Source organism: Myripristis murdjan, chromosome 14, assembly GCF_902150065.1.
Source record: "Myripristis murdjan chromosome 14, fMyrMur1.1, whole genome shotgun sequence".
Classification (NCBI taxonomy): Eukaryota; Metazoa; Chordata; class Actinopteri; order Holocentriformes; family Holocentridae; genus Myripristis; species Myripristis murdjan.
In genome coordinates this window covers 23,007,976-23,020,318 of record NC_043993.1, presented here as the reverse complement: position 1 = coordinate 23,020,318, position 12,343 = coordinate 23,007,976, and the positions used below count along the sequence as shown (strand labels likewise).

General features: G+C 40.3%; 1 protein-coding gene across 5 annotated transcripts in view; it reads right to left on the bottom strand.

The window, feature by feature from the left end:
- Positions 1-2,547: 2,547 nt before the first annotated feature.
- The window catches only part of npas2 (neuronal PAS domain protein 2), a 79,340-nt gene continuing 69,544 nt past the window's right edge, over positions 2,548-12,343 (bottom strand). The window contains exons 16-23 of one of the 5 annotated variants that reach the window (XM_030068518.1): positions 11,027-11,124; positions 10,789-10,875; positions 10,127-10,330; positions 8,143-8,340; positions 7,779-7,960; positions 6,383-6,520; positions 5,410-5,620; positions 2,548-3,565 (exon numbers count right to left, since the gene is read on the bottom strand). In XM_030068518.1, the coding sequence (XP_029924378.1) occupies positions 3,344-3,565; positions 5,410-5,620; positions 6,383-6,520; positions 7,779-7,960; positions 8,143-8,340; positions 10,127-10,330; positions 10,789-10,875; positions 11,027-11,124 (1,340 nt within the window). In that variant the 3' untranslated portion in view covers positions 2,548-3,343. The remainder of the gene's footprint in view (positions 3,566-5,409; positions 5,621-6,382; positions 6,521-7,778; positions 7,961-8,142; positions 8,341-10,126; positions 10,331-10,788; positions 10,876-11,026; positions 11,125-12,343) is intronic. The other 4 variants (XM_030068520.1, XM_030068521.1, XM_030068522.1 and 1 more) reach the window with 4 other exon arrangements.

The following is a 12,343-nucleotide window of genomic DNA, read 5'->3' as shown; positions in this document are numbered from 1 at the left end:
TTAATTTTTTTATGTAATGTACTTTTTTTTTCTACCGAGCTATTTGGACACAATTGTGTAATCCAGCGGACAGGAGGTTATATAGCCTAGTTTATATGGTTGTGTAATTTATGACTCAGTTGATTATGTGCATATTGATGCGAGTGGTCTGTCTGATTGTCATTTTCAAAAGAGAGTAAGTTGTCTCTGGTGTGTAAAGTGTTAGTTTCTTCATAGAAATTATTCCCTATAAATCAGGTGTCAGACATCATAACCAATACAAGCTGTTCAACTGCTAATTAGACTGTACAACTGCACTCCGAACCTCAATAAGTTTTTGTTTTTACTTTTTTTTCACTCTGACTCTTGCATGACTGTCTTCTGAGACTGCTGCAACCATGCATTAGGAAAAACACTTGGCCAAATCAGGTGCAATGAAAGCAGTCGGTGGTAAATAAATAGATTCAGCTCTGCCAAAACTTCCTGATCAGCGTGGGAATGACCTCAGTCAGAAGTGCAGATGTAAGAGCTGAGAAGCAGTTGCACATGTTGCAGTAAGGTTCCCGCAAATAAACGAAAACATACAACAGCCTCTCTCTGCAAACATCTGATGAACTGAAAAGATTAATAATTGTCACAGAAACAGGAAACTGTAACCAGCACGTTATGGAAAGAAGTTATTTGTTTTCTTAACCTACTGAAATACTGAGAGGACAGCTTCTACAAATAACCTGAGAACATTTCAGCTGTTTGAACAAACCGTGGTTGAGATATATATATATATATATATATATATATATATATGTTTAAATCTTTGAGTTGTTTTCTAATCATTGCAGCAATTAGCTCACGTGACATAAAGTAATGCAGTGGAGGTTACTGTAGGTGTTTGGGTGAATTCAACAATAATCTACAAGTGACGCTGTTGGCAACTGTTAGGTTTAGTTTGTGAGGGGATGTTCATGGTAGGACGCAGCGTTTCATTCACTCCTCACTGGTTTGACAAAGATTTGTTTGCCCACCTCAGCTGTCGGCCCCCTTTTTGAGCCTGAGCTCCTGCCTGAATTTGTCACTTAAATGTGGAACAGAGTGTGACTCTTTTGTTATTTGTAGCGTGCCTATCCTTCTGTGTGACGCTTACGTTCTTCATTTTGTTCGGCATGTTATTTGACCTCAGAGGATTAACAACAATGCCTGTCCTGTTTATTCACTTTGAAGTTTCCTGTGTTTAAAACGGATAATGGGTAAAGAGACAGCAGCTTATTACTACCCTGTACTGTTGGCTGGACCGATTTGCATGCAAAAACAAAGAATGATGATGAAAGCTGACATAAATCTAGGTAAAAGCAATAAGGCCATATCATTTGAGTATTCTTCTAGCAATTTGTTGCAATGCAGGAGTGGAAATATATGAGCAACTCTCACTCTCAACCAATCACCAATTCCTGCCAAGTGATATACATCAATATACACTCAGTGGCCACTGTGCAGTTCAATGCAACAGCTCTGCCATAAATTCTACTTTTTAACAAAGTTTATAATGTTCAGTTTTTGTTGACATTGTGGATAATGTGTAATTTAATTCTATGTTTATTACTGAGGTTGTAGTTTGCAGAGGTTTTGTACTGGACTATATTATATTTAGAGGTGCTTCAATTTTTTTGTCCTCCCTATTTAATATACATAATATACATAATATACAGGGGGACAGAATAGTGGAAATGCGTCTCAATAAAATGCAGTCCAGTACAACAGCACCACTATGAGCTCAAAGCCAAACATCAGAAAAGTAAACTTTATGGCAGAACAGTTATATTATGTGTCTGTGTGTGTGTGTGTGTTTTAAGAGGTGGCCAAAAGATTGTGCATGTGCTTTCGTTGTGAAACCAGTTTGCGTTCTACCATGAACACACATTAGGAGGGTTAAGGCATCAAGACCAGAGCGTGGATCTTTCAACGCCTGTCACTATGTTGGTTCGAAAATTACTCAACTCCCGTAGTTTATTTGAAATATATGGTTCATAAATAAACATGATGAAATTATTTTTTATAAAGATTTTAGTAAACAGGTAAATGATTCTTATTAAATACCATTATAACAGAAATTAAGAGTAATTTTTTAAAGATCTTCTGATTGGAAATGAAAAGGTTGCAAAAAAGCATCCGAAAGTGACAAATATATCCGATACAAATCTAGATGTCTTTTGTTCAAATCTGATGTGTAAAATAATAACTTATGACCTATGAAAATATACCTTTATATTTCAAATGGACCTGAGCTGGATTTTTAAAGCCGTAATCAGACAAAACCATCAAACCACACCATGAAAGTACCATGGTTGTTAAAGGCACGTTTTATTTACCCCTTCTGGTAATCTAAATCTCACTTCAGGACTCCCGCCGCAGAGCTCATCAACAGCACGTCGGCTTCAGAGCTTCATTCTCGATGAGAGGCGACAGGATAGTCATGGCACCCCGTCTTCAGCTCCAGATTGAGGCTTTAAAAATCTAGATATACGTTTCTAATTAGAGAATATCTTCCCCAGCTTCCCAGTGTAAATTCTTGACTTTTTTTTTTTTTTTTTTTTTTTGTTAGATGATGGATATGATGTTTATTTCAGCCTTGCTCATGTAATATTCAAGCCCCTCTCCAGTGACCTCACTCACAAAGTGATAACCTGCAGGTAAATTTGCTGGTTTCAGGGGAAAAATCAAAGTAACATCTGATTCCTGCCAATTGAAACAGACATTGATGTCGAGTCCCCAGTTATACAAATCCCTTTATGAGATGGACCATTTTCAGTGATGATGGTGGGATGTAATAGCCGTGGAAAAGAACCCCACTACGAACACAATATTGATGGGGAAACTTTCATTTATAGACTAAAAGCTACTTTATTTTGGGGGGTAACAGGGGATGGTACCTCTTGAGGGAAAACCCTTGTGTGTTGAAAAACCTCCAACACGAGAAAGCGCCGTTTCTTAACAAGTGTGATTATCCGCTCGCTTGATGGCCGAGTGTGACGCGGTGCCGTGATGGAGGCCAGGCTCTCGTGTAAACAGCCTTCAGTTTTCCACACGGCCAGCCGTCTCCGCGGGCGCTTCACGGCGTCAGTGCAGCCTCTGCTTGAGCTCCTCTCTCTCCAGTGGTGCACAAACCAGCTTTTGTCTCAATCAGTGACTTCTTATCAAAAGTGGGGTCACCGCAAGAAGTCTGACACTTTCAAGCTTTTTTTCTTTTTTTTTCTTTTTTTTTTCTTTGCTGCAGAATTTGATGTCAAGTGTGACTTCTTGTCTCTTGCAAACGCTACAGCATCGCGTCACCCGAACAGCGACAGCACGTTCTCTCACAGAGTCCGCAAGGCTACCGAGTGAGCATATTTCTGAAGTCTGAAATACTGCCAGTCTGGTTTTGGGAATGTTGGTATTGCCTTTGTTGCTGTTGCGGCTGTTGCTGTTGTGCTTGCGACAGTTGCTGTGTCTGTGGCTGCTGCTGGATGTATCCCACAGTGCTTTGCTGCGGGACGTTAGTGGTGTGTAAGAATGCTGGAGTAGATCCGCTGTGTAGAAGTCCTTGAGTCTGCATCTGTTGGCATAAAAAACACTGTGTAAATAAGACAGCTTTGGAGTTGCTGTGAGGTTTATTTTTTGACTTTGACAAAGCTAGGCTAATGACTCCCATAGACGTCAAGTCTTTATGCTAAGCTAACACAAAATGCTACCCAGAGGAACCAAACCACTGGAGGTACAGAAGTGAAAATGGTATCAAACCTCTTGTCTCAGTCAGGGTAAGTTGGAAAAAGGCTATTTTGCCCAAAATGCTGGAATATTCCTTTACTTGAACATTTCTGGTGAATGGTCACTTAATCCTTGACTTAATCCCCCTATCAACAACTATGCACCAGGGGACACAGATGCTTTAAGAAACTGAATGGTTTGTGAGAGAGGTGAGGCAAGATTTCCAGACAAAAAAATGAATGGAAAAGAGGAAAAAAACATGATTGAATAGAGAAGAGTGGAGCAAGTTTCTACATATCAGCATCAATATGACACATACCTCAGAGATTAATAAAAAGGTAATTCAACAAGTTCCTGAGAAATCGTCATAGTTCTGCTATCCAACACTTGGCACAATCAGAAGGGCAATACCAGCACAGCCTGGCATGCACTGACTCACTGTGCACAGTCAAGCTGCAAGCCCCGTCTCTAATGTCCTGACAGTGCAGCTGAACGAACTTACTTCATTTTTGAGTCGCATAAAGAAATCTAGCAGTATTTCCATGAGGGCTGGACAATTAAGTGAAACATTATCAAAATCACAATCTGGTGCAATGCAGGATCCAAACCACAGGATCTGAAATGTTTTGATAAAGGCAAAATATGTGACAAAATACAACAAATTGTATTCTCCAGACATAAGAAATCATGCTTGTTTGGTATAGGCCCCCAGCGGAAAAAAATATCACATCATTATCATTTTAAATGGTTTTTGCCAGTGAAAATGAAGATGCTAAAATGATCATTCCCACTAAAATTGTGAATCATATCTCAATCGCAGTATTGCAGTATATTTTTTTAACCATATATTTCAGCACTAATTTCCATTACGTCTCTATAACCTTTATAATTGTTATGCACACAAAAATAATTATACAATTAACCCCACATGAGACTCTGGTTCTGTTTTAGTGTTTTATGGTTTGTTTTATTTATTGTTTTATTTGCTTTTAATTGTTTTATTGTGTTTAAATTGTTTTATTGTTTTTAAGTTGTTTTAGAAACATTAAAAACAATAAACAATTATTTTAATATTTATTTATTTTCCTGTTATTGCCTATTTTTGTACAGCACTTTGTTGCAGCTGTGGTTGTTTTAAAGGGCTTTATAAATAAAGTTGAGTTGAGTTGAATTCTATTATATATTTTCAAGGATGTTTTTGTAACAAGCTAGCTACCTAACAGTACAATCCACCACCAGGCCAACACTAAGCATTTCCTTTTTTTAAGCATACTGCCGTGTTGTGCTACCACTGCAAAAGAAGAAACAATGGCAGGTTTGGAGAAAATAACGTATGACATGACTTTAAGATCCGACGACTTTAAAGCGCATTGCAGCGTTTGTGTGATTGTGACTTTTCAAGACGTCTGAAAACAGCAGCAGTCTCTGCCGAGAGCCTGGTTGGCTGTGGGGCTGCAGCGAGTGGGTTGCTGTGGTAACAAAGGATTCAGATTCAATGTTCTGCCTGAAATTACCATGCAACACTAAATATAAAGCCTTGGGTAACTGCGTCAAAAACTATTTATTTGAGCAGCATTACACAACGCTCCCTCGCAAATTAGTAAAGTTAGGAGGGAAATATGCTGCAGCAACTCGGAGTGACCGCTTGAAACGCGGTGACTCATTAGCTGTGTCATTAGCGAGGCGTCGCACCTGAAAGAACTGCTGGGGCTGCTGCAGCTGCAGGGAGTGCTGTGAGGCCTGGGGCTGCGTGTGGTAGGCCGGCTGCGACTGGTGTGTCATGAAGCTGTTGTGTGGGATCATGATCGGGGAGGTGAAGACCGGAGAGGGGACGAGGACGGCGTTGCAGTTGACCTGTTGCATGGTGAACGAGGGGGCGATCATCTGCTGCTCCAAGGTGTATCTGTAGAAAAAGCACAGAGCAACAGGTCAGACGCACAAAGAACAACTTCTGTTTGTTTTTTTTTTTGTTTGTTTGTTTGTTTTTTTAAACCTGACACCCACTGCCTGAAACAAACAGAACACAGGGGCTGCATTTACAGAGCCAACTTTCATACTTCACTGTTCTGATAGCTCTGCACAGCAATGCACACACTGTTGTATTTGTGGCATAAATTTTCATTCATAAAAACATAATATATATCATCTTCAACTTTATACATAACTTGCAATTTGGGGAACACAGTACTTGGTGTAAATCTGAACAACAAAACAATCCCAATCATATTTTTATATTATTTTGTGGTAACATAAAGTATCAAAAATCAAGTGTTGCCCAAACATTTGATTTTTATTGTTTATTGATACTGCACACACATGCTTCAAAGTGAAAACAGACATTTTTACAATTAGTCATGAGGCTTACAAGTATGTGTGTGTGTGTGTGTGTGTGTGTGGGTGGGTGTGTGTGGGTGTGGGTGTGTGTGGGTGGGTGTGTATTTACAGTCAAATAATTTTTATCTGACCATCCAAACAAGAAGCACATGGCCACATATCAAGTATGTATAAGATAAATGTAATTCTAAATGTTGTTCAGTTTCAACCTTTTTACACAGGGGTGAACAAATCTGAAAATGCACGTGTGTGTGTGTGTGTGTGTGTGTGTGTGTGTGTGTGTGTGTGTGTGTGTGTGAGGGCTAAATCCATGCCATCGTAAGCCACTCACTTGGTTTGCTGGATGCCCGTGTTGCACTGGGAAGGCTGGGAGGTTACACTGTTACTGGGAACCAGGGTCTGCATGGGCTGGTTGAGAAGCATGCTGCAGAAAAGGACATCTCTGTTGTTTGAGGAGCTGAGAATGAGACTGTACAACACAAAGTAGGGCTGTGCCATATGACCTAAATCTCATATCCTGATGTAGGCCACCGCATGTCCCGATAATGACACATAACATGATACAGAACATTCTGAATGAATGAATAGTCTATATAAAATCACCACATGGAAAGGCCTAGTTCTTATTACATTTTGAATTACATACATGACAAATATTTTTCTCCTTTTATTTGGAACCTTTATGTAAATTTTCCATTCAACAGTAAAAAAAAAATCTAAAATATGTAAAATAGAAGTGTAACGACAAGGAGTCTCTCAGCGATCTGTTACATGCTTCGTGATGCTGGCACTTTTTATCCCAGGCAGCATTAGTGCCCTGAATGCACCATATGGAGTGACACTTCAGTCAGTTACTTTGGCCATTTACTTTTCTGTCAAAACGTGTGTGACACAACGAAATTAACGACAGAGCCTAACATGCAACGACAGACGTTTTTCTACCGTCGCACAAAATATATATCGTCATATTGCACAGCCCTAACGTAAAGGAAAACTCAAAGCATGATGTCGACACACATGAAATACTGTGTGTACCTTGGGAGTTTGAAAGCTGCTCGCAAAATGATTTTCATCAAACAGAAAAAAGGGTTTCATTGGATTTTTCCTTAAGTCTGATCACTACACGATTTGTGTCAAATCATTGAAGAATCAAATCGTTGCACCTTGAGGATGAAAAAAAAAAGGATGTGCTTTTTTCGTTATTTTGATTTGAAATTTGATCGTATTGTACCTCTCAAGTGAGTCTTGACCTCCACGATTATTCGGATATCGACATATCATTATTTGATGCTCACTCTTCAACGACAATGACAACGACTGTGAGATTACCCGACACCGTCTTTTCAACATCAGATGAAGTGGTATGTTCCATCAATTCAGAGTATCAGATTTATTTCAACAAATTCAAACTTGGTCAAAAATATTCCTTATGAAATGTGCGAAACTTAAGGAAAATGTTGTTCATGTCCAAACTAACTGCATATTGCTCTTATGAAACCAAACTGAGAGACACGAGCTACAGAATTCAATGGTTTCCATATAATTTCTATAACGTTGTCATATGCCATTATAATCTATGGATGTGCATGATGTTAGAATCGTTTGGGTTAAAAGACCAGACCGTGACTGTACTAAGAACTGCATCTCCACATAAACTTCACCAGCCTAAACAGTGATCACATGTAGACTGTTTTTAAGAAACACTGCGCCTGTTCCAGGGCTCTCACCGTAGTTGTCCATCTTGGCTGAACTCGTCTACGTGTCTTTGGTTTGCGTCCTGCAGAGGCCTTGTGTTCGTCTGAGAGAACATCATGGGGTTGCTGTAGAGCGGCATGGTCAAACTGGTGTTGGTCTGCACCGGCACACTCACTGACTGTATCTGCCCACTCCGTACAAGCCTCTGCTGGACCTGTGATAAAAACACACATTAATCAGAGACATATCTGCACCACTCATACAAGAAATAACAAACACCAGCCATTTTCGATCAAAACACAAGCCCATATGATGAAAAGCAGGGTTTTATGGATTTCGCTTGCTAATGGATTCTGAGGGCATCCACAGAGAATGAACTGGGCTGAGGTGGGTTACCTGGGGTGAGGGTGAGCTGTGCTCCCTCATCAGAGGGTGAGGAGATGAACTGTGGGCCCCACAGACCGGAGGTTTGGGGTGGCCTGACAGCTGCCTGATCACTCCTGATTGGCTCTGCTGGGCCGGCCTGCCGGGGCCCTGCTGCTGGGGCTGCTGGACCTGGCCAAACTCATTGTGGATAGGTTGCTGTAGCAACATCTAACACAAACAAACACACACACACACACACACACACACACACAAACACAAAGCATGGATTTAACCTGCACTTACTAAAAAAAACAATGTTCCATTTCCAAAAGTGTTACATTTTCATGTTCAACTTTCAAAACCAATAACTTTATGACATACATGGCAAATACATATATTTTGTGAAAAACTGCCTCCATGAGATCTCTGTCTAACAATGAAGGACAAAAGAGGGAGTTCTGCTGATCCCAAGGATGCTGAAGCACATTTAGGAGTTGGTGTGTTATTAAAAGCATTATTGTTTCAACATCTGGAAAACAGGGGAACTAGACAGGCATGGACAGACCTACATAAAGGCCTATACTCCAGTAAAAATATATTTGTTTAGTTTTAGTACTCATTCCACCCCTGTGGCTACCACGTAATTGCTAACTGTTGTTTCTAAACAGTGCTGATGTTATGAATCACAGCTCATGTTGCTTTCACATCCAGGAAGCAATAGCAGTAACCAAAAAAAAAAAAAAAAACCCAACCCTTATTGTCATAAGAATACTCTAAGACTCCTGTGGTCTCTTCCTGTGCATGTTCTGTAGTCATGTGCAATCTTTGTGAACTGATTAGAATGAAAAAAAAAAAAAAATCCTGCTGTCAGAGAACATCTGAAACAAACCTATAATAAATGGTGTAAATAATGAAAATTAAAAACCTTCTCTGTTATTATTATTACCGCTGTCAGAATATTTGTCACATTACAGAATGTCATAGTTTTGGTTTCAGTTCTGCACTCATTTCTCCCAAAACTAATCTGCATGAACAGGAGTGGTTTCTTACCCTGTGATTCAATGATGCCTCGTGTCACATACACTATTCTGTCTCTGTGGTCAAAGTGAGCCAGTTAAGATTTACTATTTTTTGTCTGAAAGGAGACAGTGGGCTATGTATACAATCCCAAGTTCACTGAAATAACAGGAACAGCTACAGGCCCACCCATTACCCTGGGCAGGGCTTGATTATCGCAGCATTGATCAGTGAGGAATAACTGTATAAGTGACCTGAATATGTCCCAGAGGAGGGTGGGGCCTCCCTCGATGCACAAAGAGCTCACAGGCCGTATGGGCACGACTGACACATTTGGCCTCCACGGTGCTTGCACTATCACCCTGACACTACATGTTACAGCGCGAAAAAAACACCCATGACCACTTCCTCCAAATTATTTATCTTCTTTATGCAATGTAGAGCCACTAGTTTTCACAAACTGCGAGTATAATTCTGAATTTACAGTATGATATGCTGCCAGAGATGTGTATGTCAAAATTAAGGAAATGATTTTTTTACCATACAGGATCACAAATATTTAGAAAATATTTTTCACAAATGCCTCTGTAAATTACCAGTTGCTATGTTTTTGGACAACATTAAGATGCAAATTAAATAATAATACATTCATTCATCTGTGGCACTTCACTTGATCTTTTCATGTCTATCTAAGTTGCCTGACATGGACATTTCTGGCCTCTTGGTGGGGCCATTCCACCATCTGTGGTAGTGGTAATGTAGTAAGGGCTGACATTGATCTGTTCTCTTTCTTCAGCAGCTGTGATGTAAACACAATATATCCTTATGTTTAGATGTTTTTTCTCCAAATGAAAAGATCAAAGTGCAATCTAAAATATTTTAAGTCTTGTATAATTTGGACAAGCTGATCATCTCAAATTTACTTGAATTTACTTGCCTTTTCTGTCATTGTTTTAATGAATGCATAAAAAACCTGTGATTTTTTGCAGTGTATTACCTGGAGATTAGCTAGTTGTAGCTTCTCCTTAATGTCGTGCAGCTCCTGCTGTTGCGTCTTAATGTCAGCTTGCAGGATCCGCGTCCTTTCCTCCAGCTGCTCCTTCAACTGATTCATTACGCCTAGCTGGGGCTGTGGCAGCTGATACATGGACGACTGCTGCTGCTGCTGCTGCTGCTGCTGCTGCTGCTGCTGCTGCTGCTGCTGGAGATACAAGACCCGTAGTCATCGTGAGGAAAGCTGGTTGGGAATATGCATCAGAGCCTGACAGTATTCGTGCACGTTGAGGTTTGTCTGAACAAGTTACAAAAGTGGTGGGTGAATATCCTTAATTTGCAAGCATGAGGCATTACGTGTATTATTAGACTAGTGACAGGACCAGCACATCAGGCCTAGTTTCTGTATAGGACTCGAAAAGTCACACCAGCTGATTTATTCAAGAAATAAATTCAAAGACACAAAATCCACTTCCAGTGCAATCTACAAACTGATTTCCATTTCATCTTTTGCACTTGGTTTCATAAGGCAATCTTCTAACTGGGCCTGGAGGCATTGTACACAGACGACAAGGAAGGAGGAAGTGTACTATCACATTAATGGGGTATTATAGACAAACACAGAAGAGGAAGGTGACAAGCAGGAGAGGAAGTCTAAACACCAACCATTGCGGAGTGCTTGCTGCAGGTAGGAGAAAGGGGGAGGCTCAGTTGGGGAAGGAGGTCAAAGGAATTTTGTCTTTGTACCAAAGTCTACACAGGAAAAACAAAACAAAAAAATAGTTATACAGCTTAGCACAATCCTTTCAAATGAAATTTAGTCTGTTTTGTGCAACATTTTTTTCCAGTGACTGTTTTATCTCCCGGAGACTGGCAGGCATACATAAATGTTTGGTGAACTTACCTTTGAACTGCTGGGCTGAAGCCTGGTAGCAGTCTTCTCTGTCCCAATGGATGCAGACGGCCATGACGGTGTGCAAGCCTCTGTGTAGGAGTTAGCTGCTGGAGGAAAGACAGTTCACTTCTAAACATATTGGTAAGGCTAAGGACACAGTCAGTCAGATTGGAACTGCTCTCTTTCTTAGTCAACTGAGTTTATGACTATGACAGCAACTATTACATTATCTCAATTTGAAGAATACACTCTGAGCTCACACAATAGTTTTATGTTGGGGCTTGTCACAATCTGTCTCTTTGGTTAATGCTGTACAAATCATTAAACACCTGTATTGGCTTTTCCTGACAGAAATCATCACCACTTTGGGCACGGGCTCTGGAACAACTGACTCTAAATAGAAAAGAAGAGTTCTTGTTCTGTCAATCATTTCCTGGTTTACAAAGCTTAGCTGATCTGGGGCATTAATGAGTGCCTTGAGAGCACAAAGCTCCCTTTTTCCCTTCTTCCATAATGGTGCACTTCTAGCATAAGTTTCTCTAACTTTCACAAAAGAGATCCACAATGACAAATACCCACACATATCTTCTTAGGTGCGAGCAAATTGGCTAGAATTTTGTCTGCGATAAAGGCAGAAAAACACTAATGAAATGCATTTCAGCACTGGTTGTGTAACAGCACGCTGATTCACTGGCCCTCGTTTGTCACCTCGTTCTATCTCTGCCATCACTCCAAATTGTGACAATCAGTGTTATGAATGTATGTAATTTGTTAAAATAAATGACGACAGGTGTGTATTCTGTGGGTGTGTGTGATGGCGATGGTTAAGTGCAGCCCACTCAGCAATTTCTTCCAGCACGCCACATTTTGGTGGTAACACGGCCCTGGACTGCTGAAATATGGAACATCAGCTTATAATGAGCCTGAGAGGCATAAGCACACACGCACTCAGTAAAAAGTATCAACTGCCACGATGTGATATTGTACATAAATACGCCAATGGCAGTGAGTCAAGTGCTTAGCACAATAGACGGTGGGTGGCAGACCAGCTAAAGTCAGAGAGACTGGAGCTCCCAGAAGACACTCAAATAAACAGGGCAAGTTACTGTAAGCCTTGGAAACCTTTCATCATAGATGTATCATCACCCACATATAGGAAGGTGGGTGTATTACAGGCTTGTTGTATTCAGTGGGCCAGTGAGTTGCAAGTTTGCTTACTTACAAAAAGAAGCTGTGGGCCTGCTCACAAAGACCTAACGAGATCCTGGATTTAATTTGGCTCTACAGATGGCAGGAGAAGAATTGTAGGACTTAAATGAACATAAA